The sequence below is a fragment of the Pristis pectinata genome, chromosome 29 (assembly GCF_009764475.1).
Source record: "Pristis pectinata isolate sPriPec2 chromosome 29, sPriPec2.1.pri, whole genome shotgun sequence".
NCBI classification, from domain to species: domain Eukaryota; kingdom Metazoa; phylum Chordata; class Chondrichthyes; order Rhinopristiformes; family Pristidae; genus Pristis; species Pristis pectinata.
This window is the reverse complement of record NC_067433.1, coordinates 5,818,835-5,842,208: the sequence shown is the minus strand read 5'-3', so window position 1 is coordinate 5,842,208 and position 23,374 is coordinate 5,818,835. Positions and strand designations below refer to the sequence as shown.

At 40.8% G+C, this 23,374-nt stretch overlaps 2 protein-coding genes across 4 annotated transcripts in view; one reads left to right on the top strand and one right to left on the bottom strand.

Annotated features, from left to right (window-relative positions):
- LOC127584431 (prosaposin-like) overlaps positions 1 to 5,494 on the top strand; it is a 31,147-nt gene extending 25,653 nt beyond the window's left edge. For all 3 annotated transcript variants that reach the window (XM_052041238.1, XM_052041237.1, XM_052041235.1), the window contains exons 9-11: positions 440 to 520; positions 2,883 to 2,993; positions 4,439 to 5,494. In XM_052041238.1, the coding sequence (XP_051897198.1) occupies positions 440 to 520; positions 2,883 to 2,993; positions 4,439 to 4,474 (228 nt within the window). In that variant the 3' untranslated portion in view covers positions 4,475 to 5,494. The remainder of the gene's footprint in view (positions 1 to 439; positions 521 to 2,882; positions 2,994 to 4,438) is intronic.
- Positions 5,495 to 6,563: 1,069 nt separating this feature from the next.
- Positions 6,564 to 23,374, bottom strand: part of usp39 (ubiquitin specific peptidase 39) — a 46,282-nt gene continuing 29,471 nt past the window's right edge. The window contains exons 10-14 of the mRNA XM_052041234.1: positions 22,379 to 22,567; positions 19,576 to 19,718; positions 15,062 to 15,197; positions 8,388 to 8,474; positions 6,564 to 7,480 (exon numbers count right to left, since the gene is read on the bottom strand). Of these exons, the coding sequence (XP_051897194.1) occupies positions 7,424 to 7,480; positions 8,388 to 8,474; positions 15,062 to 15,197; positions 19,576 to 19,718; positions 22,379 to 22,567 (612 nt within the window). The 3' untranslated portion in view covers positions 6,564 to 7,423. The remainder of the gene's footprint in view (positions 7,481 to 8,387; positions 8,475 to 15,061; positions 15,198 to 19,575; positions 19,719 to 22,378; positions 22,568 to 23,374) is intronic.

The window sequence follows — 23,374 nt, the reverse complement described above, 5'->3', positions numbered from 1 at the left end:
TTATGTTCAAGGTTTTTTTTAAAGCAATAAAAAGTTAGGAACTTCCATAAACATAGTTAATAAAATGTTTGTATCCTTACTGCAAACTCCCAACTACTCTGGGCTAACCCTTCACATGGGTGTCTATGGTAGAAGTCAAACAAGTTCCATATTCCTGCCAGATTTAACCAGATCCTTGAAGCCCAATGAATTCCATTAGTAAATTTCCATTATCAATTAATTAATCTGCAGCCATGTCACCCATTTACACCCCCCACTTGTTCTTCCTGGCTTGACTGCCCCATTACTTCCCCATGCTTATCACACAACTTTTTTTTCTGTTACTTGGTGTGTTTTGTTCTGAAAGCTATTTAGATGGTGAGAACAATGCAGTAATAGAAGTTGTTACTTCTGCCAGAAGGGAACTGCTGATTTTCTTTGTTTGATTTGGTTCTCTTAGTGTGAAGACTTTGTTCACTCTTACAAACCCCAGCTTAGCATGATGCTTCAGAAATCCCAGGAAGAAAGGGACATTTGTGTGGTAAGTATAAATGATCTCCTTTGGGTATTCTCCAAGCTTGCAAAGAGGGAAACCTAGTAATTAGCGTAGAGACTTCCTTGTGCAATGTTTAGTTGAAATATTGACTGCCTACTTGCATTATAAATCATGAGACTGATGGGTGACAGTAAGTTTGGGCTACTTTGACTGTATGGAGGCAGCACAGTGGTACAGGGCCAGTGACCTGGGTTTGATCCTGACTTCCAGTGCTGTCTCTGTGGAGTTTGTACATTCTTGCTGTGACCTCAGGAGTTTGCTCTGCTCTGGGTGCTCCATTTTCCCCCCTCATTCCCAAAGATGTGCAGGTTGGTAGGTTAACTGGCCACTGAAAATTGCCCCCAGTGTATAGGAAAGTGGTAGAATCTGTGGGCGGAACTGTGTAGGATGGGTGCTTGTTGGTCTACTTGGATTGTGTGTACTGAAGGGCCTGATTCTATGCTGTATGACTCAAATTAAGTGACCTGCTGACCTTGTCTTCTGTAGCTCACACTAATTCAGACTGTTTAGAGTATCAAAGGTAATTAATGTTATTTGGAATCTGCTGGAGCAGAGCCCAAGAGGATGTTCACTCATTTTCCACCCCCCCACCCTCTATTTTTACAAGATATCTTTGGAATTGCAAATGGACACTACTGATTCCTTGGGAAAGCAAAAAGCTGCAGATACTAGATCTCCAGACAGAAATACAAAATGCTCAGCAGGTCAGGCAGCATCTGCAGAGAAAAAAACCAAAGTAAAATCTCGGGTCAGTGACCTTCCACCAGAATTGGGCAACAAGTGTGGTCTGAGTTGGAGAGAACAAAGTGAATGACTAATGTAGTGAGGACCAAGAGAGAGTAAATGAGGCAAGTAGTTAAGAGGGTGGTAAAGGCTTTTAATTACAAATGATTCATCTGGAGGAAGGGGAAGGGAAAAGTAACAATGCTGGAACCCTTTGTACAGAAAAACCCTTGTACAGAAAACAACAACTGTTCAAAATCTGCAATCTCACTTTCACATGGTTCATCTGACTCTTCCCATTCTCAACTTCCCTGTAACTATTTCAGGGGACAGGCTAACAATATCTATTACAAGTCCGCAGATTCCCACAGTTATTTTTGACTGCATCCCCTCCCATCTTGCTTCCTGTAGGGGCTCCATTTGCCAAATTTCTGACCTGATGTATTCTGAGCTGAAGAGACCCCCCACCCCTCCCCTGTGCTTCCATAAACACTGCTTCCCTCCACTAGGGCTCTCAACCATGTCTATTCCATTTCCTGCATTTCTGCCTTCACCCACTCTCCCCCACCCACCACCAAGAATGGTTTCCTTGTGCTCCATTCCACCAGCCTCCTCATGGAAGTTTGCCCTGTAATTTCCATCACCTCTGATGCAATGCCATCAATAGACACCAGCTCCCTATCAGCATTCCAAAGGGACCATTCCCATCACATCTCTCTGGTTTATTCTTTCACCTCCTGCAACACTCACTCCCCTATTCACAGCACCTTGCCATGCAACTATAGGAGATGTAACACCTGTCCATTTACTCTTCTCTCCTCACCATGGATCCCAAACACCACATGAAGGAGTGATTCACTTCACTTTTACTTCCTCCAATCTAGTTGGCTGCATTTGGTGTTCACAATGTGGCTGTCTGTACACTGAAGAAACCAAAGACTAATTGGGTGACTGCTTTACAGAACACCTCCATTCTGTCTTCAAGGGGATCCTGAGCTTCCAGCTGTCCATTGCTTTGATTCTCCGTCCCCAGCTCTCACCTTTGCCCTCTTCACTGTTCCAATGAAGCCCAATGTAATCGCAGGGAACAGAACCTCGTTTTCCCACAAGTATGCTACAGCAAGCAGGACTTGACACTGAATTCAACAATTACAGGTAACCTGCCATTGCAGTTTGTGTTGGAACTGGCCAGTTCTGACAGTTCTTCAGTTTTTAGTACAACATTAATTCAGTTTTTTCTCTCTACAGGTGCTATCTGATCTGCTGGATATTTCCAGCATTCTTTTATTTCAGAATTCATTGTTCCATATCTTACTGTTCCAGCACTAATTTTTGTATGTCGTTCTCTTCCCTCACTTCACATCTCCAAACAGATCAGCTGCAATGAACAAGCTGCCTCCTAGTCTCTACCCTTTGTTCTCTCTACCATTTCCCTCGCCCCCTCCCCCACCACCCAACTGTTCTCAAATTAAAACACACTTGTTTCCTAACCCGAAATATTAATTTTGTTTCTCTTCACAGATGCTGCCTGACTTGCAGAGTATTTCCAGTGTTATCTTGGAGTTGTACAAACCCATATTTATTCAAAATGATTAACCAGTGTCATGTCTGTATTTATTGATAGGAACTGGACATCTGTATAAGGAAAAAGAATGTACCTCTGCTTGGAGAGAATGAGTGCACTTGGGGACCATCACACTGGTGTAAGGACCTAGAAACAGCCACCCGGTGTAATGTAAGTCTACTTCATTTCTTGATGTGATGCAGGGTAAGTGTTTGGAGATGGATTAAGAGACAGTGGGTGACAATCAAGCCTGACTGATTGCTGTTTATTTTTCATCCTGGAGTTTGGCTTTAGATCCACAGAACTGAGAGCCTGTCTTTCACATTGTGGTCACATCTAAGTTGTTATAACTTAAACATCTTAATGTAATTTACACCAATATCACAGGACCATAAGCTCTGCAGATTTATACTAGTGACACCATAACTAGTGCAGGAGTGAGGCATTCAGTAAGATCATGATCTTTGATTCCATAAATATCTCAATCTCATGCAATTGAGCCTCCAGTTTTATTTGGTAGAGAATTCCAAAGATTTACTCCCCTGGGTGGAAAAAAAAATTCTCCTGTCTTGAATATTCAGCTCCTTATTTTGCAACTGTAACCCCAGTTCTGAACACCCTGTCAACTCCCCATCCACTCTATCAAGCCCCCTAAGGCTAAGTTTCAATGGGATCACCTCCCAATCTTAACTCAACAGTACAAGCCCATCTATTTAATCATTCCTCGTATGACAAACCCCCCCATTCCCAGTAATCAATCTGCTGAACATTTGCTGCACTGCCTCTGTCACAAGTATATCCTTGGGTAGGGAAACCAGACCTGTACATAATATTTGAAACACATTCTCACTAGGGATCTAAATAATTGGGGGAAGACACTTCTATTCTTGTACTCTGATCTCTTGCACTGAAGGCCAACATAACATTTGCCTTCCTAATTACTCAGTGTACCTGCATGTTAACTTCCAATGTTCTTGTACATGAACCACAAGGGGAGGAGTAGTAGGCCACTCCACCTCAAGCCTGCCCCACCATTCAATGTGATTATGGCTGATCTATGCCTGCCTCAACTCCTTTTTGGTTTCAGTTCCCCATAACCTTCAATTCCTTGATCTTTCGAATACACCCAGGTTCCTCTGAATGCAATACCTTGCAGTGTCTCACTATTTATATGAAAAAAATATTCTGCCTTTCTTCTCATGCAGTATCAACAGATCATCTTCTGTGCAATGACAGTTCAGTTACAGAGTAGATTAGAAAACTTCAAACCAAACACTCTTACTGCCTCAGATGCTAAGGTAGTGATTTTGAAATCTTTTTGTGAAAAGTCCATTTATCTGTAACCAAAATGGCAACAAGAACAGTCTAAGCTAGGGCATGAAAGCATTTGATAACTACCAGCATTCCCACATCCTTTCTAAAGCATGACTCATTTTATTCCTGTGCTTTGCGAAGGGCTGTAACAATAACCAGCTTAAAGCAAGAAGCAATCATCAATCTTGAGGAATTCAACAAAAACAAATGTGAACAATTTGAAGATTAGGAGACTGGGAAATGAAAGCATGTTGTATATTCTAGTAATGCCGAGATCTCATTTCTATTTTGGTATTTTTTAGGCTGTGGAACACTGTAAGCAGCACATCTGGAACTAAAGCTAATTTACCATCCCTGGTGGAAGACTGCAGAAATTAAATATCCAAAAAAAAATGCCAAGGCGTTTCTGTTTTAGGACCAATTATATGATGGTTCTGCCTGTGTGTGTTTTCTTTAAGCAATTTTGTGCTGCTGTAGCTCGTGCATAATTGTTGCAGACAGATTACTGATAACCCCTTCCTTCCGACTGATCAACACTGCTGGATGATATATTTGTAGTTTTTATACGTGAATTGATTTTAAAAAAATTATACCCTAATCAACTGTTGAAATTTAACATTTTAAAAGGAAAGGATTGGGAATGGAGCATTAACTAAAGCTTAGAGTTTCTAAGATGGAAGAGAGAAGCAACTAAAAGTAGGTACAACAGAAGGTGGAAGGGTGAAAGGAGATTTCATAGAGATTGTGACAGGTTTAGAGAGCTGACATAGAGGGAAGCTGTTCTTAACTGAGGATGGTTCAAGGCCCAGGAAACAAAAGCCGTGGAAATGAGGCAGCTGGGATTGCTATGACTTAATAGGCTAAATGTTCTCCTCCTATGCTGTTTTTAAAAAAAATCTGTGAAAGGTTTCCTGGTATGTGTTAGAAGCAACTGTTGCGCTCTGAATGGAATGGTTTAAACTGTTAGTTACTTTGAGTATCAAGTCTGTGAGAAGTGTTAATGTTAAAGCACATTTCCTTGCATAAGAGTATTTAAAAAAAATTCACTGCACGTTAATGATTGTCTTTATGATATCTCTATTTTTGGACCTTACCATGGATTGTATAACAACTGCTGTCAATGAATTCTGCCTGCCTCTAATTACACATAACTGAACAAACAAAGGACAAGAGGACAAAAAAAAGCTTTTTTTGAAAATGTGATGTAGATTTGAATTTACTTACTAACATTTACTTGATGATCAGTCTTGTTGTAGCTATGTCTGTAGAAACAATGCTTGTATTGGTTTTGCATTTATTCAGCAGACTAAGTGCTTTAAAATCATGCTCTGTTTCTTAAATAAACTTTAATCAACATACCTTTTAGAATTATGATTCATTCTCACATCCTTCAATACTTGGCTTTTACATCTCCCTCAAGTAGTTAGTCATTCAAGGCTCACTGAATGTTGGCATTTTTCTGCTGTAGAGAGTATCACAAGTCAACTTGGGAACAAGGACTTTCCCTTCCTCCCCAAACAAGATGCCATAACAGAGATGTCAACTCAGCCCAGCCATCAATGTCTCCTGTATGGTGCAACTAGTAAAACCGCTGCCTCCCAGCTCCAGTGACCCAGGTTTAAAGCCTAAAGCTCTGGTGCTATCTGTATGGAGTTTACATGTTCTTGCTGTGACAGTGTGACTGTCAGCCAGGTGCTCCAGTTTCCTTCCACATCCCAAAGCTGTTCAGATCTATAGGTTAGAAGTCCCCAGCAAATTGTCCCTAGAGCATAGGTGAGTGACAGAATCTGGGAAGAATAACAATGGGATTAGTGTAGCATTAATACAAATGCTTACTCAATGGTCAACACAGACTTGGTGGGTCGATGGCCTGCCTTCTTTTGCTGCGTGACTTTATGACACTGAACTAGGGATAATGGAAAACTAAGTAGATTTATGCATCCCTAAGTGCCCCAAACAAGCAATTGCTAGAAGACACAATCCTGGTCAAATAAGTTTGTAGATGATCACCATTCAGGCTCACTCATTTGTTAGGCACAAGATAGAAGCTACCATCAAAGAATCAGAACTATCAGGAGTGAAGCTAGATTTAAAAAATATATCTAATGTCATGTTATATCTAATGCTAACTGCAGGCCAGTTAAGGACAGTAGGAGAGAAAGCATGATGTCAGAAAGTAACCGTGAATGGGGTTTAAAAAGCCTCTAGTTTGGGAAGGTTATGGGAAGTATGAAGTCCTAGTGGTCTGTGAAAAGAACAAATAAAGGATGGAGCAAAGATTTCAATAAAATACACATTTTTAAATCTAGCTTCTTAATATAAAAATAAATAATATTCTTCAACTGGTTGAGGTATTGCTCAGTACACATCAGTAGCAGAGCAGTCACTGAACCAGCACACTGACACCAATTGCTCAATGCCAAACCATTCTTACATGAAAATTTTATTTACCCCAATTGACAGATAAACTATGTTGAAAATAAGGCAGGAAGCAGACAGGGAAATATTTCAGTGATAACATTTCTATAAAATAGACCAAGAGGAAGAATTATTTCAAACCAATACGAAAAAACCAGATTGCTCTCCTACAGTATTCAGTACTGACCACAGGTCTTGCACGGCTGATTCCACTCAAACATTTTACAAAATTATGACCTATGGCTCGTACACTGACATTTCCAATCTAAAACAAAACACTATCAAGTTACTGCAACCTGGAATGGCTGTAAAACAGAGTAAATTATCTCTTAGCTCTGCAGCACTTGAAGCATCAGCCAGAATGTAAAAGGCTGTTTATGCTTGAACAACATGAAGAAGGTCAAAACAAAAATACATTGAGATTTGCAACATCCTTTGGGAATCATTCTGTCAGTGCTCCAGCAAACAGAATACAAGGACAAAAATGAGGAGAACAGGAGGTGATTAAATCAGTTGGTGGCTTTTCCAGGCGAATAAAATAATTTCTTCTGTTGCATGGCATTCTGTCAAATGAGACTCATTCCATCAAAATATTCACAGCAATATCCCCTGGTTGTCAGGATCATCTGAGTTACTGCACACCTTCACACATCAGTATTGGACTTCTTGTTACTTCTTTGGACACACATCAGCAGAGGTGGGAAATCACTTTGCATCAATGTCACATCAGTGCAATCCACATCTGCCAAACATTAGGATATGGTCAGAGTTTGCTTTAAATATTGCCAACATCTTCCAGCTCTGCTCACGTAAGGCCTTGATAATTATGGGTAAGATGCTGGTGCTCAGATGAGTCGCCCTGTCCCCATTCATGCTCCTTTCTGACTGGGCAGACTTTCATCACTGTCTTCTCGCCTCTTCCAGATCTGTTGATGAAATAATACACTTTTCAACAATATGCACAAAGCAACCAGCTTACTCAGTTTCATTGCTCTTTGCACCATTCAGCTCAAGTGTGAATCAATAGCATCATCATGCCATTCCATCAGTTTATTTTAGATATGTTACAGAATAACTGCAAGAACTGAAGGTTCACCAATGCAAAGTCCACTCTACTCAACAGGGTGCTACCATAATATCTTTTGAACCTTCCCCTGGAGGAGATCCAAACTGTAGTTCATTGAAGTATTAGCTCCAGTGACTTTAGCATGCCAATTCAAACCAATGCATATAAAGCTCCCACTGAATTGTCATGTCAAATGTTACAGTAGTGGAAAGGGTGAAAGTACGTACTGGCACAAAGGAAGAGATGAGGGCTGGGGCAGATCAGATTGAATGACAGGGCAGGTTTGAGGAGCCGAGTGGCCTACTCCCACTCCTATTTTCTTATGAATTTCCATGTTCCAGATACTTGCACGTAATTGGGAAACAAAAAGAAGCATCAAGTTCAAAGTGCAGGCCAGTTAAGGACAGTAGGAGAGTAGGCATGATGTCAGAAAGTAAAACTCCAATATAGAGTTTAAAAAGCCTCTAGTTGTAGAAGGAAGGGAAGGTTATGGGAAGTATGAAGTCCTAGTAGTTTGTGGAAACAACAAATATAGAATGGAGCAACAATTTCAATAAAATACAGATTTCAGGACTGGCTTCCTGTCCTTGCAGCTGTAAGTTGCCCAAGTCCACTCTCACTCAGGTTTCGTCTTCTTAAATTTCATTGTAATCTGTCCTTATTACGTACCTTCAGTTCCCATAATTTGCAGTCTTGTGTCAATACAAGCAGCAGTATATAGAGCAGAAAAGCATTGTGTGTGTAACATTGCCACTGGCAGGACTAACCTGAATGTAAGCCTCTGATAAAGTGATCATTTGTGGCAAGATGTCAGTTACTTGTAGATCTTGCAACTCGTACCACTTCCCTGTTCCCTGAAAGGAGTGCACCAGAAAGATACAAGTATTAATATTTGCAAGGCAGTTTCTTATAATAACAGAAAATAGCACACCGTATTACATGCCTCTTGGTCAAATGAGTAACTGCAATATTTCCCAGTTTATACACCAACTTTACACTCAGACCAACCAGTACTGATAATATGCAAAAACAAAAATAAAACTTGGACTGGAAGTCACAGAAGAGACTCAAAAAATTTATGACACAGAATGAAGCCATTGTTTGTCATGTCCATCGATAAAGAACCTCCCAGTCTAATCGCACCATCCTGTCCATAGCCGTGCATAGCACATCTCTTCAAGTACTCTTTGTGTGTGGTGAGGCTTTCTGCTTCTGCTATCTATTTGGTCAGAGTTCCAGTCCCTACAGCCCTCTGGGAGAAAAGAAGTTTCCTCACCCTTGCTCTGAGTACTTCCATCAATTACTTTAAATCTCTGTCCCCTGGTTTTTGACCCTTACACTAAAGGAAATATTGCCCTTCCTTAGTTCTCTTTTCTAGGCTCAACAGAATTTTATACACCTCAATTAGGTCTCCTCTCAACCTTCTCTATTCCAACCCTGGCAGATCCAATCTTTCCTCTCAGATGAATTTTCCAGTCCTGGCAAGATCCTGCAAAATTTCCTCTGCACCCTCTTTGCTGTGCTGACTGGGACTGCATAAAGATTAAGCAATATCCTAGCATAACTTACCTGCTCTTCTACATTGCAGCTAAAAAAGGAAAGCAACCAATGTGTCTTTCTAACCACTTTATCATCCTGTCAAAGTACAGAGGAACAGGAATGGCTGAAAGCATTGGATACAGCAAAGGCTACGAAACTAGGCAACATCCCAGCTGTAGTACTGAACGTTGAAGACCTGCGCTCCAGAACTAGCTGATCTCTAGCCAAGCCATTCCAATATAGATACAACACTGGCATCCATCTGATAATGTGAAAAATTGCTCAGGTGTGTCCTCTGCACAAAAAGCAGGACAAATCCAATCTGGCTAATTACTGGAAACTGCAGATGCTGGAATCTGAAAGACAAACAGAAATACTGGAAGAACTCAGTCAAGCAGCATCTGTGGAAAGAGAAACCAGTTAATGTTTTGGGTCAGCGACCCTTCCTCAGAAGTGGGGGAAGTGGAGGGTTTACAGTTTTCAAAGCAGAGCTTGGGGGGGTGGGCGGCGGAGGGGAGGTGACGGGATGTGTAAAGTATAAGCTTATGTGGAGATAAGACAGATGATCATCTTCCCTCCCCTCCCCTTTTTATGTTTCACAGGGACTACTCACTGTGGCTCCCCAGTCCACTCTCTCGCCACCACTCCCTATCCCATGGGGGGGGCAATACATTGACCTCTTCCCTTCCCACTATCCACGAGCCCCAATCCTTCCAGGTGAAGCAGCAATTCACTTGCACTTCTTCCAATCTAGTGCACTGTATTCAGTGTTCACAGTGCAGTATGCTTTACATCAGAGAAACCAAATCCAGATTGGGTAATCGCTTTGTGGAACACCTGTGTTCAGTCTGAGGGGCTGATCCTGAGCTCCCTGTTATATGCCTCTTTCATTCTCAATCCTACTCCCATTCCAACTTGTCAGTCTGCATTCACCATCATAGTGAGGTCCAACCTGCTAGAACATCATCTTATCTTCAGCACTTTGCAACCCTCCAAATTTTCCAACTTCATGTGAACTGCTCTCTCATTGTTTCCCACAGTTATACTTCTGTGCCTTTCTCACTCTGTTTCTTTAAACTGGCTTGCTACAGCTCAAAACTCATGCTCCTTATCACCTACTTGACTGGCTGAGTTCTTCTAGCTTTTCTATTTCTGGGTAATTACTGCTCACTCTTAGTCAAAGTGATGAAAGGTGTCATTGACAGTCTTTTCAAGTGGCACTTACCAATATTCTGCTCACCAATACCTTGTCTGAGTTTCATAGGACCACTCAGATCCAGACTTCTACACAGCCCTGGGCCAAACGTGGACCAAAGATCTGAATTCCAGAGGTGAGCTAAGACTGACGGCTCTTGATGTTATGGGAGCATTTGACCGAATACGACATCGAGGAGCCCTATACAACTGAAATCAATGGGCATAAATGGGAAAATACACCAGTAATTGGAGTCATGTGTGATTGTGGTTGTTGAAGGTCAGTCTTCCCAGCACTGTGGGAGTTCCTCAGGCCAGTGTCCTAGGCAAAACCACCCACAGCCGTTTCATCGATGATCTTCTTGCCACTATAAGATCAGAAGTGCTTTGAAGGCACAATGTTCAAATCCTTTCGCAACTCCTCAGCTGATCCTTCATTGTTGCTGGGCTAAATCCTGGAACTCCGCACCCATCAGCACTGTGGGAGCGCCTTCACCAAAAGAACAGCAGCTCACCACCACCTTGCCAGGGACAGCGAGATGGTCAATAAATGCTGGCCTTGTTAGCAGCACCCAGATACCAATAAATGAATAAATATTTTAAAAACAAAGTAATGCTAGAACTGTATACAGCATTAATTAGTTCCTAGCTTGGGTAGAGTGTAGAGTTTTGGTCACTACATTGTAGAAAAGCTGCAACAGTACTGGAGAGGTCTTAGAGGAGATTCGAGGATCAGTGGGCATACATGCCAGGATGCCTCTATTCCTCCACCCCTCTCAAAATCCTCATTTATTGTGTCCTCTCTTGCTTTGTTGTCCATCCCGAAATACATTATCTACCACTTTTCTGGACTGAGTTTCATTTGTCACTCTTCTGTCCAACTGACAAAAATCATCGATTTCTTTCTACACTCTTAAGCTGTCAACCACATGGACAAATTTTGGATCATCCTTATCATGCCCTTAGACACGTCTAAATCATTAATATGTAATACAAAAACCAACAGACCAAATACTATGCACTGTGGAACCTTCCCATTACAAAATCTTTGCTTCTAGACACTGACCCAATTTTGGATCCCAAGGGCCTTTACTTCTGTGATTCATCAATAGCCTTACTAACATCCATGCGGACCACATGAAGTGCACTGAACCTCATGTCCACAAAAAAAAAATTCAATTGAATGAGTAAGGAGTGACCTTTCACTATTGAATCCATGCTGGCTATCCCTGATCGATCTGTGCTTTCTATATCAAGGTTTCTGCAATCCCTCAATTGATTTGCCCACCATTAAGATTAAACAAACTGGCCAGTAGTTACTTGGTTTATCACTTCTTCCTTTTTAAACAATTGTACAGTGCTTCAATCCTCTGGCACCTCTCCCAAAGCTAGGGAGGATTAAAAACTAATAGTCAGAGCCTCTGCAATTTCCTACCTTGTTTCCTTTAACAGCCTGGGATACATTTCATCCAGACCTAGCAATTCAAATACTTTCTCTCTTACTATGTTTATCCCACCCAATATTAAAACATTCACTCTCCTTGATATCACCATTAGCCCCTCTTTCGTAAAGATGATCACAAAGTATTCATTAAGAACCTTGCCAACATTCTACTTTCAAACACATTATATTTTTTGTCCGTAATAGGGTTAATAACTTCCCTAATTACTCTGTTGCTCTTTATGCACTTATAAAACAGCATTGGATTTTCTCTTGATTTTTAACGCCCTCTTTTGCTTTGCTATTATTCCCCCCTTTTAAATTCACTCCCACATTTAGGATACTTTTATAGGCTTTCTGCAACATTAGGCTCTCAGTGTCCGAAATAAGCTTCTCTTTTATTGCTTTATCTAACCCTTGTCATTCAAAATAAAGATCTGAAAACTGAAGCAGAAAAGCAGAGAATTCTAGAAAATCTGGAAACGTACAATTTGTCCATTAGACTCAATTTTCCCAATATCTGGTTGGAGGAAATTTCTGATAATTACAGTACTAGATACCAGAGAAGCAGTATGACGACTTCAAAAGGTCAGAAAGAGAAGTAACAATAACATACTGAGCCAAAGCGGGTAAACTGGTATAATACAGATGCCAAAATTCACAAAGGTGCAGTTATGGGTTTAATACCCTGTAAACACCTTACCATTCATGACTCCCAGCTGTTATTCCATTTATTACGTTGAGAGCTGTTAAAAGGCTTTTCATATTTACTGGAGCAGTTATGACAATGAGTCCTAGTGAAGTATTAAACCATCAGATGCTCAAAAGGAAATTAGATAAATACTTGAAGGGCAGAAAACAGAAGGACTTCAGAGCAAGTGTAAGAATGCAGAAATCAACAGTTCTTGCAAAGAGTCAGCATAGGTACAATGGTCCTGTGTTCCAAGATCCTACCTGGTAATCTTATCACATTATAAAATTACACATTATAATGTAATAATAGTGGGCAAAGAGTGCATAAGCCATAAGGTTTTGCAAAGTCTACCTATAAATACTTAGGTGGGGTCAATCTAGGTTAAATCCAATTCCAGGGCCACTTTAAAATAAAATTATTCGATTGTAATGAGTCAGAAAGATTCAGCATAATGGTTCCAGAGCTGAGTGAATACTGTTACATGGATTGTTCTATGTCGAGTATATAAAATCATTAAAGGCTTCAATAGGGAAATTAAAAGAACCCGGTCCAAGGTGATTACAAACGAAGCAGAAGCAACATTAAGAAATTGTTTCATTACAAAAACAAAGCTGTTCAGATTTGGATGCACTGGCTGAGAGGCTGTGGATGCAGCTGCAACGATAGGATTGAAAGGGAAAGGGAATAAATAAACTGAACCGTAGGAATATGAGGCCAATGGTGAGGAACTGAAACAAAAGGCAACCAAACTGAAAGAGTCTGCACACACTGTGTGATGAACAGCCTGCATCTGTGCCAAACTATTCCAAAAGACCCTCAGAGAATTCCTTTTATAGATGCCTATCACTCACAGCTTTTATTTTTAACCATTAAATGTTCTTTTGTGGTATTGAAACAGAGGAATCCTTCAGCTGACCACTTGATCGCTTCTCCTCACATTGCATTTATTAGGTAGTGTGGCGACTCACCGTCTAGTCGGGCGAACCGGCTCGGCAGTCGGGTCGCGCGGCGTCGGAGCGACGAGGCCCAAGATGGCGGCGGGCCTCGTCTTTCCGAGCGACGGGGAGAACCCGCGCGCGGGAAAGTCCTGATGACGTAGGACTTACGTCATTGCCGGTTTTTTTTGGGCGGGAGTTTTTCTCCCTTAAAGGGCCCGCACAAGGCGGGAAAATAAACCAGTTCTGTTTGGCAATCCTCCGAGTAGAGTCTTGTTTTATTCCGCGGTAGCAACCGCTACAGTAGACATTATTTATTTTGTTAATTTACATAAGTAGGGTTAACTAATGATCTCAAAATACAAACCGTAGTATAGCATGTTGGGAACCAACATTTGGTATTTTTTTTCTAGACAAATGACACAAAAGCTGCCAGACTGTCGATCATAATTGGGTCAGGAATGCTCCAAGAAACTTGACATTGAGCAGATTCCTCCCTAAGTGCTCTAGCTAAGAAAGGACTTGAGTTTTTTGCTTCCTAGGCTGAATCATATTACTAGAATGGGCAATAACCAGTGTCAAGTCCCTGAAGACCCACACTCAATGATTTAGGAACAGCTTCTTCCCCTCCACCATCAGATTTCTGAATGGTCTAAGAACCCATGAACAGTAGGTCATTATTCCTTTTTTTTTGCACTATTTATTTTGGAAATTATAGTAATTTTTACATCTTTGCACTGTACTGCTGTTGCAAAACAACACATTTCATGTCATACAAGTCAGTGATAATATAAACCAGATTATCATTCTGATTATATCTTGATCATAAGAACTAAGGCCTGTATTTCTATTAATGCAAGATCCTTGAAACATACTAAAAAACTCTATTGGATTTATTAAGCATGACTTAAACATATTAAGCCCCTGGGATTTGATATCCTTTAGCCCCATTAATTTCCCTAGCACTATTTCTGAATTGATATTTATCTCTTTCAGTTCCTCCCTTTTATCTATCTTCCATGTTGTAAAAGAGGGCGGCTATGGTACTAAACCATACAGATCTCTTTTTACCTTTTATTTCCTTTGTACTACCTCAATGCACTGTTGTAATGAAATGATCTGTATGAATGGCAAGCAAAACAAAGTTTTTCACTGTACCCCAATACATGTGACAACGATAAACCTATTTACCAAATTTATGATGTATGAGCACAGCAGTTCAATGTCCAAACAGGAAAAGCGTAAAAAATATACATGGTTATCCATTCCTCCTGGATGCAGGACTGGGACTGTTTGTAATGCAACATACAGTCAAATAACTATCACTCATACATGAACAATGAAAACTGGAAAATGGCTAAGAAAATATAGCTGCATATAATCTATAAAGACATCATCAATTCAAGAAAGAAGAGAACATTACACTTTGAGATGTTTATTGTCCTCTGCATGGCTTAAAGAACTTCTATGGATCATGCTCAACCTAGTCTTTCTCCTAGTATCTGTGACGTGATTTAGTGTTGCACTCATTCATTCCACTGAGGCTCAATCAAGTCTGAGTACAGCCAAAGTTCTAAGAGTCTCATAACAAGCAAGAAATGCCAGAAACGGACAGGACCTTATCAACTGCATACTCACGTGATGCAGAACATGGACCCGATATGCTCCCTCACCAGGCTTTCCATCATGTACCACATTACCTATCAGGTCATAGGTGGTATGCTTGTGCACAGCCTGAACCTCTTCTGACAGGTATTCTCTCAAATCCACATTCCTGAAACACATTTCAATAAACGTGCAAGTTTTATAACACTAAATCCTCGTTACCTAAAAGGGACGAGGGAACTGACCCAGTTAATAACAAAAACACAAATATTGCTACGGTCTTCTCCTCTATACCCAATGTAACCCTCCAAATAAATATGCCCTAAAGTGTCTAAAAGCAGTAACATGCATTAATACACACGTTAAAACTTTTGAATACCCAAGAGGAAATTAGTTAACAAACTATATCTTATCTTATCTTATATGTTAAAGCAGTGATCCTGAGTAAACAAGACAGCTGTCTATTTCAAAAACAGAACAGGGAGCTACTTGACACTAGTGGTCTGGAAAGCGATCTCTGTATACGGACAATGAATAGTTCCTCAATGTATACAAGTATGCTGATATCTTTGTTTTGTGAAGTTTTGAGATGCGGCCCGGGGCCAACCTCATGTGTACACAGATCCACAGAGAGCAAATCAGTGGATAAAAAATAAACTGAGTGTACCTAATGTCAAAATCAGTGCTTCTCTTTAGCAATTCTGAATTCTTCGTCATGCACCCCACCCTATAGACACTGATAGTTCAATTATTCTCACTCCGCTTCATCTTTGGGCTGAGTGAAGACAGTTTACAGAAGTCCTAAAATCAGACAACTACCTGTACCACACATTTTTTTTCTGGAGAGACAAGAGACTGCAGATGCTGGAATTTGGAGCAACAAACAAGATACTGGAGGAACTCAGCAGGTCAGGAGGCACCTGTGGAGTGAAATGGACCATCAACATTTTGGGTCAAGACCCTTCATCTGGATTTTCATTTTTCTTGTATGGCCTCTTAGGATCAAGGATGCCTTGGTTCCACTCCAGTTCTGTGAGCTCCGATGTAACTGATGAAGCCAATGTAGAAACTACAGACTTTGCCACATACACATATTGTAATTTGGGAACTCATCTTCAGCTAATTTTCTTTAAAGAACATCTACATTATTCAAGAAAGCTTGCTCAAAGTGGAGGCTTCTTCCAGCACAAACAATAAAGACAGTGAAGTTATTTCCTCAGTATCCAAACTAGCTAGGAAAACATTGCCCACTTGTTTTCCCACTTTAAATTCAATCAAATATCCACACTAAAATAAAAGAGAAAGCTGAAAGTACCCAGGAATGATGTCAAAAAACTGCAGATGCAGGAAATACTTGGCAGATCAGGTAGCGTCAGTGGAGAAAGAAACAGAGTTAACATTTCAGGTCAAAGGCCCTTCAGAATCGGAAAACTGTGAAAACTAGTGTGTTTTGAGCTGCAGAGAAGGAGAAAGGATGAAGAGAACACCTGTGACAAGGTGGAGACCAAAAGTTTGACCATGTGGAAGCAAGTTTTCTTTTGCTCAACAGGAAGGATGTGATAGCGCTAGGATGGGTGCAGCAGAGATGGAGCATTTTAGTTATGAGGAGAGGCTGGGTTTGGTTTCCATGGAATGGGGGAGGCTAAGAGGGGACATGATTGAGGTTATAACATTATGAGAGGTAGGAGATTTAGAGGGGATCTGAGGGGAATCTTTCTCACTCAGACAGTGTTAAGTATCTGGAAAACATTGCTGGAGAGAGTGGTGGAAGCAGAATCACTGACAGTATTTAAGAAGTGTCTAGGTGAGCACTTGAATCACTTAGGTACAGAAGGCTATGGGCCAAGCGCTGGCAGATGGGATTTATATGGATGGGTGCCCAATGGTTGGCATGGATGAGTTGGGCCAAATGGCCTGTTTCCATGCTCTATGACTGTACTGGAACAGGTCATCAATAATGAGAAAGAGACAGAAGGAATTGAGGGTGAGCAAGGCTAAAGAAATTCTGTTGGAGAATTTCTTGGAGAAAGAAGCAGAGCAGCTTAAAGGTGGACAGCTCTAGTGACCCACCTTCACATTTGATTCTGACCTCTGGTGCTGTCTGTGTGGAGTTTGCACGCTCCCCCCCATGACTGTGAGTTTCCTCCCACATCCCTAAATTGAGCTGGTTGATAGGTTAACTGGCCATTGTAAATTACCCCTAATGTAGACAGATGGTAGGAGAATTCAGAATGGAGCTGATGGACATGTGAAAGAGAATATGTTACAGAGGAATGGGGGGGGGGGCGGAATAGAACATAGAACAGTACAGCACAATACAGGCCCTTCGGCCCACAATGTTGTGCCACAACAATGAGATCAATGGGATTGTGCTGAGAGCCAGCATAGATTCAACAGGCCAAATGGCCCCCTAGTAACTTGAAGGGAAATATGAATACAATGAATTCCTGGAAGATACTGTCTGATCCGCGATATTTCCTTCATTCTATTTCCTTCCAGATTTCCAGCACCTGTTGAATTCGGCTTCTCATAGTTCCAGCACATACTTTGCTTTTACTACCCCCCCACCCCTCTAATTGCCCTCATTCACCTGGCTCCCAAAGTATCATGTCACCTGGTATTTCTTCACTTTCCATTTTTATTTCAAATATCTACGCTGCATTAGCCGACATCAGCTAAGCTGTTAGATGAAGTGTTTCAAATACTTTAGTGCCTCCAGCCCAAGAAAAGCAGAATGTTTCTGTTACTGTTCTTATGGCAACTCACTCACACAGTGCATGTAGAAATCAGACAAGGACTTGGCTCTGCAAAGCTTGGTGATATTCACTAGTTATCAACACATACTGCAAACATGCAACAGGTCAGACACAGTCGATTCTGATGAAAGGCCACCAATTTGAAATGTTAACTTTGTCTTCAGGATTCAATAATGAGTTCAACAATTTCACATAACCAACCTTCATAGCTTGCAGCAGAACTGGCCAGCTTATTGACCTCAAGTATTAACCCTGTTTCTTGCTCCACAGATGTTGAATGACCTGAGTATTTCCAGCATTTTCAGTTTTAGAATGAGAATATAATCAAGAAGTGCTTATGGAAGTACATTCAACCAAAGGGTGAAAAAGGATCAGACGGGGCCCTGGAGAGTTCCAGGGTAGCCAGGAGGGAGCTTAAGAATGGACTTGAGAGCTAGGAGGAGGCATGAGAAAGCCTTGGCAAGTAGGATTAAGGAAAACCCCAAGACATTCTACACATATGTGAATAGGAGGATGACTAGAGTGAGGGTCAGACCAATCAGCGATAAAAGAGGAAACATGTGCCTGGAGTCGAAAGAGGTAGGGGAGGTCCTCAATGAATACTTTGCTTCAGTAGCGTATTCTGCCTGGTCAGTGACCAGTAGTGTTCCGCAGGGATCACCACTGGTCACTGGGACCCCTGCTCTGTGATCTTAAGCTCCCTCCTGGCTACCCTGGAACTCTCCAGGGTTCTGTCTGATCCTGTTTCACCCTTTGGTTGAATGTACTTCCATAAGCACTTCTTGGATGAGGAGTCATTTATAAAAATCACTGGTGGGTTAGTAAGTTTGCTGATGATAAAGGTTGGTGGTGTTGTGGTTAGTGTAGAGGTTGCTGTAGATTACAACAGGATATTGATGGAATGCAGAGCTGGGCTGAGAAGTGGCAGATGGAGTTCAACCCGGAAAAGTGTGAAGTGATACACTTCGGGAGATTGAATTTGAAGGCAGAATACAAGGTTAATGGCAGGACGCTTAGCAGTGTGGAGGAACAGAGGGATCTTGGGGTCCAAGTCTATAGATCCTCAAGGTTGCCACGCAGGTTGATAGGGTTGTTAAGAACGTGTATGGTGTATTGGCCTTCATTAGTCAGGGTATTGAGTTCAAGAACTTCCAGGTAATGTTGCAGCTCTATAAAACTCTGGTTAGACCATACTTGGAGTATTGTGTTCAGTTCTGGTCGCCTCATTATAGGAAGGATGTGGAAGCTTTAGAGAGGGTGCAGAGGAGATTTACCAGGATGCTGCCTGGATTGGAGAGCACGTCTTATGAGGATAGGTTGAGTGAGCTAGGGCTTTTCTCTTTGGACTGAAGGAGAATGAGAGGTGATTTGATAGAGGTGTACAAGATGATAAGAGGCATAGATCGAGTGGACAGTCAGAGACTTTTTCCCAGGGCGAAAATGATTCACACGATGGGGTAAAATTTTAAGGTGACTAATGGAAGGTATTAAGTGGGATGTAAGAGGCAAGCGTTTTTTGTTGTTTTTTTTTTACACAGAGTGGTGGGTGTGTGGAACGCACTGCTGGCAGACGTGGTGGAGGCAGATACATTAGGGGCATTTAAGAGACTCTTAGATAGCCACATGAATGATAGAAAAATGGAGGGCTATGTGGGAGGGAAGGGTTAGATAGATCTTAGAACAGGATAAAATGTCAGCACAACATCATGGGCCAAGGGGCCTGTATTGTGCTGTAATGTTCTATGTTCATGTTCTAAAACTGAAAACTAAACATAAATGTATATTACTTACGTGATTGGGAAGTTCACAATGGTGGGGTTCTTCTCTATGAAGAAATTGTTCTTTGTGAACCTCTTGATGTAGAAGATGAGATAGGGTGGGAGCTTTGTCAGCTGGAACCTCTTCAGGAAATTCTCCTTGTAGGTTTTATACTCCTGAAGAAAATACAATAAACAGTTCATAAAGTGTCAGAGTCTGCTTTCATGTAGCACCTTTCATAACCTCAGGTTGATTTAAAATGCCTTGTAGCAAATAAAATACCAGTAAATGTGGTTAATGTTGTAATGTAGGGAAACAGCACTACAGTAGAGTAGCAGTTGTTAACTGGATTCATATTATTGAAAACACAAGTTAAAATCCCACTGTGCTAAATTAAGAACTTATAGTTTTCAAAACTTTCTTGTTAAATAAACAGGTGATCAGCTTATTTAACAAGGAAGTTAAAATTAACCATTCAGTTTTCATATCTTTTAAAAAAATCCATTAGATTCCATAATATTCTTTGGGGAAGAAAGCCCTGCCCTGCATAGCCAGTCTGGCCTTTATGTGACACCACACCCACCCTAATGGAAATGACAGTTAACTGCACTGAGGTCACCCAGCAAGCTACTCATACAGATCAGAGAAACAAGAAATGCACAATAATTGTCAGCTTTGCCAGTGGGAAGTAGATTAATAACAGAGTACCCGATCTGTGCATACCAAGGTCCCACAAACAGTTCTACAAACCAAGACCAGATCATCTGTTTTTCAATAAAGTTAAAAAGCATGAAAATAGGTCCTTTGGTCCACTGCATTTGCATTACACTGCATTTACACTAATTTTATTTTATTCTCCCCACATTCCCACCAGAGCCATCATGGGCCTACACACTAGAACAATTTACAGTGCAATTTACAGCTTACAATCTGCATTTTTTTGTACTACCTCAACGTATGGAATGATCTGTCTGGATAGCATTCAAACAAAAGTTTTTCACTGCATCTCAGTACATGTGACAATAACAAATCAGTTACCAGTGGTGAATTAAACTACCAATGCACAGATCCTATAGCATGTGGGACAAAACACATACAGTCACAAGGAGAACATGCAATCTCTACACAGACAGCACCAGAAGTCAGGATTGAACCCCAGTAGCTAGAGCTGTGAGGTCATTGTGCGGACCCTTTTGGTTGATAAACCAACATTTGGCAAGATAGCAAGAGAACATCCCTGCCTTCACTCTTTTCAAACTGTGCCAATGGATATTTTACATCTGTCTGAAGGGATATGTGCCCTTGATTTAACATGTCAACTGAAAGGCAGCATTTCCTCATAACTACACTGATTATGGGCTCAAGCTTAAAAATTACTAGGTTCCAACTTTATTTGTACAAGGTATAAAAGCAAGGAAGTTATAATAAACATTTATAGATCACTATTCAAGATTCATTCTTCATCCAAATCTAGGTATACATTCTTCTACATTCTGTTATTGCTTTCTGTTATTACTACCTTGATGTACTGATGTGATAAAATGATCTGTATGGATGGCATGCAAAGCAAACTTTTTCACTGTACCTTGGTACATGTGACAATAATAAACCAATTTACAATTTTAGAAGGTTGGGAAGCACATTCTGGAGGCTAAAGCAATTCTAATAGTTTTCCACAACGCAAACAGAGATATGGGATGATTTTTTTTTAAAACTCATGAATGGATGTGGGCACACCTGACACTGCCTTCATATAATGATCTCCCTAATTTCCCCTCAAGATAGTGGTGGTGAGCTCCATTCTTAAACCACCGAAATCCTTATGAAGGTACTACCCGAGTTTGCCGTGTGTGCATGGTCCAAGACAACAATGAAGGATGATGGTGTATTTCCAAGTCAGGATGGTTTGTGACTCAGAGGGAAGTTGTTCTGTGGCTGTTGCTGTTGAACTTCTATGCAGTAAAGGTTACAACTGTGGGAGGTGTTGCTAAAGAAGCTTTAACAAGTCGGTGCAGTACATTTTGTAAATGTATGCTCTACAGCCACGGTGTACCATCAATGGTGGATTGGCTGCCAATAAAGTGGGAACATTTTTCCAAGACAATGTTTTTTTTAAATATGCTGCTTGAGCTGTTGTCGCCTAGACAATGAGAAATACTCCAGCACGTGTAAGTATGCCTGGAAGGCAGTAGAAAGGTTTTGGGAAGTCAAAAGGTAAGGCACTCAATAAATACCCAGCCTTTGACCTACGCTTGTTGCCACAGGACCCATGTAGATAGTTGAGTTAAACTTCTAATCAAAGGTGCCTCCAGCCATCCTGTCTCCTCTCCCGCTCCCCCAACTAGAGTCTTAACAGAGGGGGAAGCTTCTGGCGATGTCAATGCCACTAACTGTCAAGAATATTTTAGTTATGTTCAAAAGTCAGAGAAACCAGCAGGGGAACTGGATAATGATTTAAGATGGTTGCCAAACAAGAGGAAATTTTTATTATGCAGAGAACTGTCACAATCTGGAAAGCAAAACTTGAAAGATAGTGGGAGCAGATTCAGTAGGTACACTCATAAGGGGAATTGTATTTGAAAAGGAAACATTAGGGGTTTGGAACTCTCAGGTGTACTAAAGAGCCAAGGCTCCCGTTTGCACATCATCACTGACTGGGCTTGCCGCAGAATGGGTTTTACACAGATGGCAGTGCTCTGTCAGATTTAAGAGGTTTTTTTTTGCAGTCTTATTATAAACTCTGATATATTTGCTGCCTAGTTAGTTCAATTAATTTTGCTCTGTTTGCTAAGAGTATTCAGTTTTATTCTCATTTGCCTTTTCATTTTGTATCAACCTTCTCTGTGATGCCATTGAATTTTGCCAAGATGTTGAAGAGTGGAACTTGTGGAATGATCAGCTGCTCCTTCTCATCTTTGTACAGAGGCGCAGTCGGCAAGTCAAGGGTCAAGTACAAGAACGTAGATTCTGTCATAGTTTCCTTGAACTCCTGCATTTCCAACAGTTGCTCTTTCTCTTCAGGTGTCTAGGGAGCGGACATAAAAAGAAAGTTAATGCTTTCCTTTTAAAAGTCTATTAAAATGCTTTGAACATGAGAGAAGCCACTGGCAGCTAACTAATCTCCATACTCAATGCATTACCACAGGCTGAATGGTCACAAGAGGAATGATTATCCCACCCATTCATCAAGCTGACAAGACGCAAGCTCAGCTCTCAAGGTGATGGACAATGTTTTAAATCATTCCCTCAGGCTTCTTGGAATCGCTCTGATCCACTTTAAAAAGTACACTGCACTTACTGCCACGCTCCCATTACTAAAATCAATCAAATATAAGCTATTGGTCCACCAGTTTTCAACACAGAAATGTTGTTTTAAAATCGGGAGGAAAAAGCCACTCAGCCCAATAAGCCTGGCTTTGTTTATGACTTCAGTTCCATCTAATCAAACTACTCATCATTCCAATCCAGTTCTTCGGCAGCTTCATAATGGCTTTCCATCTTAGTCTATTCCACAATTGTTAACATTTTCTGGATAAATAAGTTCTACCTATGACAACTGACACAAATGTCAAATCTGGATAAATGCCCATAGCATTCTGTTGACAGAAGAACAAGTCTGTTCCAAAGTTATTAACGTAAGTGTAAGTGAACCACTATAAATGAACAGAAGGATAATTTTAAAAAAAGCAACTGAAAGCCATCACTGATAATTTATTTTAGATTTTTAAATAAAGCTAAATAATTCTAAAATATCAACACTAAAATGGCTGAAAGTCTATTGAAAAACCAGGTGAAAATTTCACAGAATTATGATAGGGCATTGTTCTGAGGT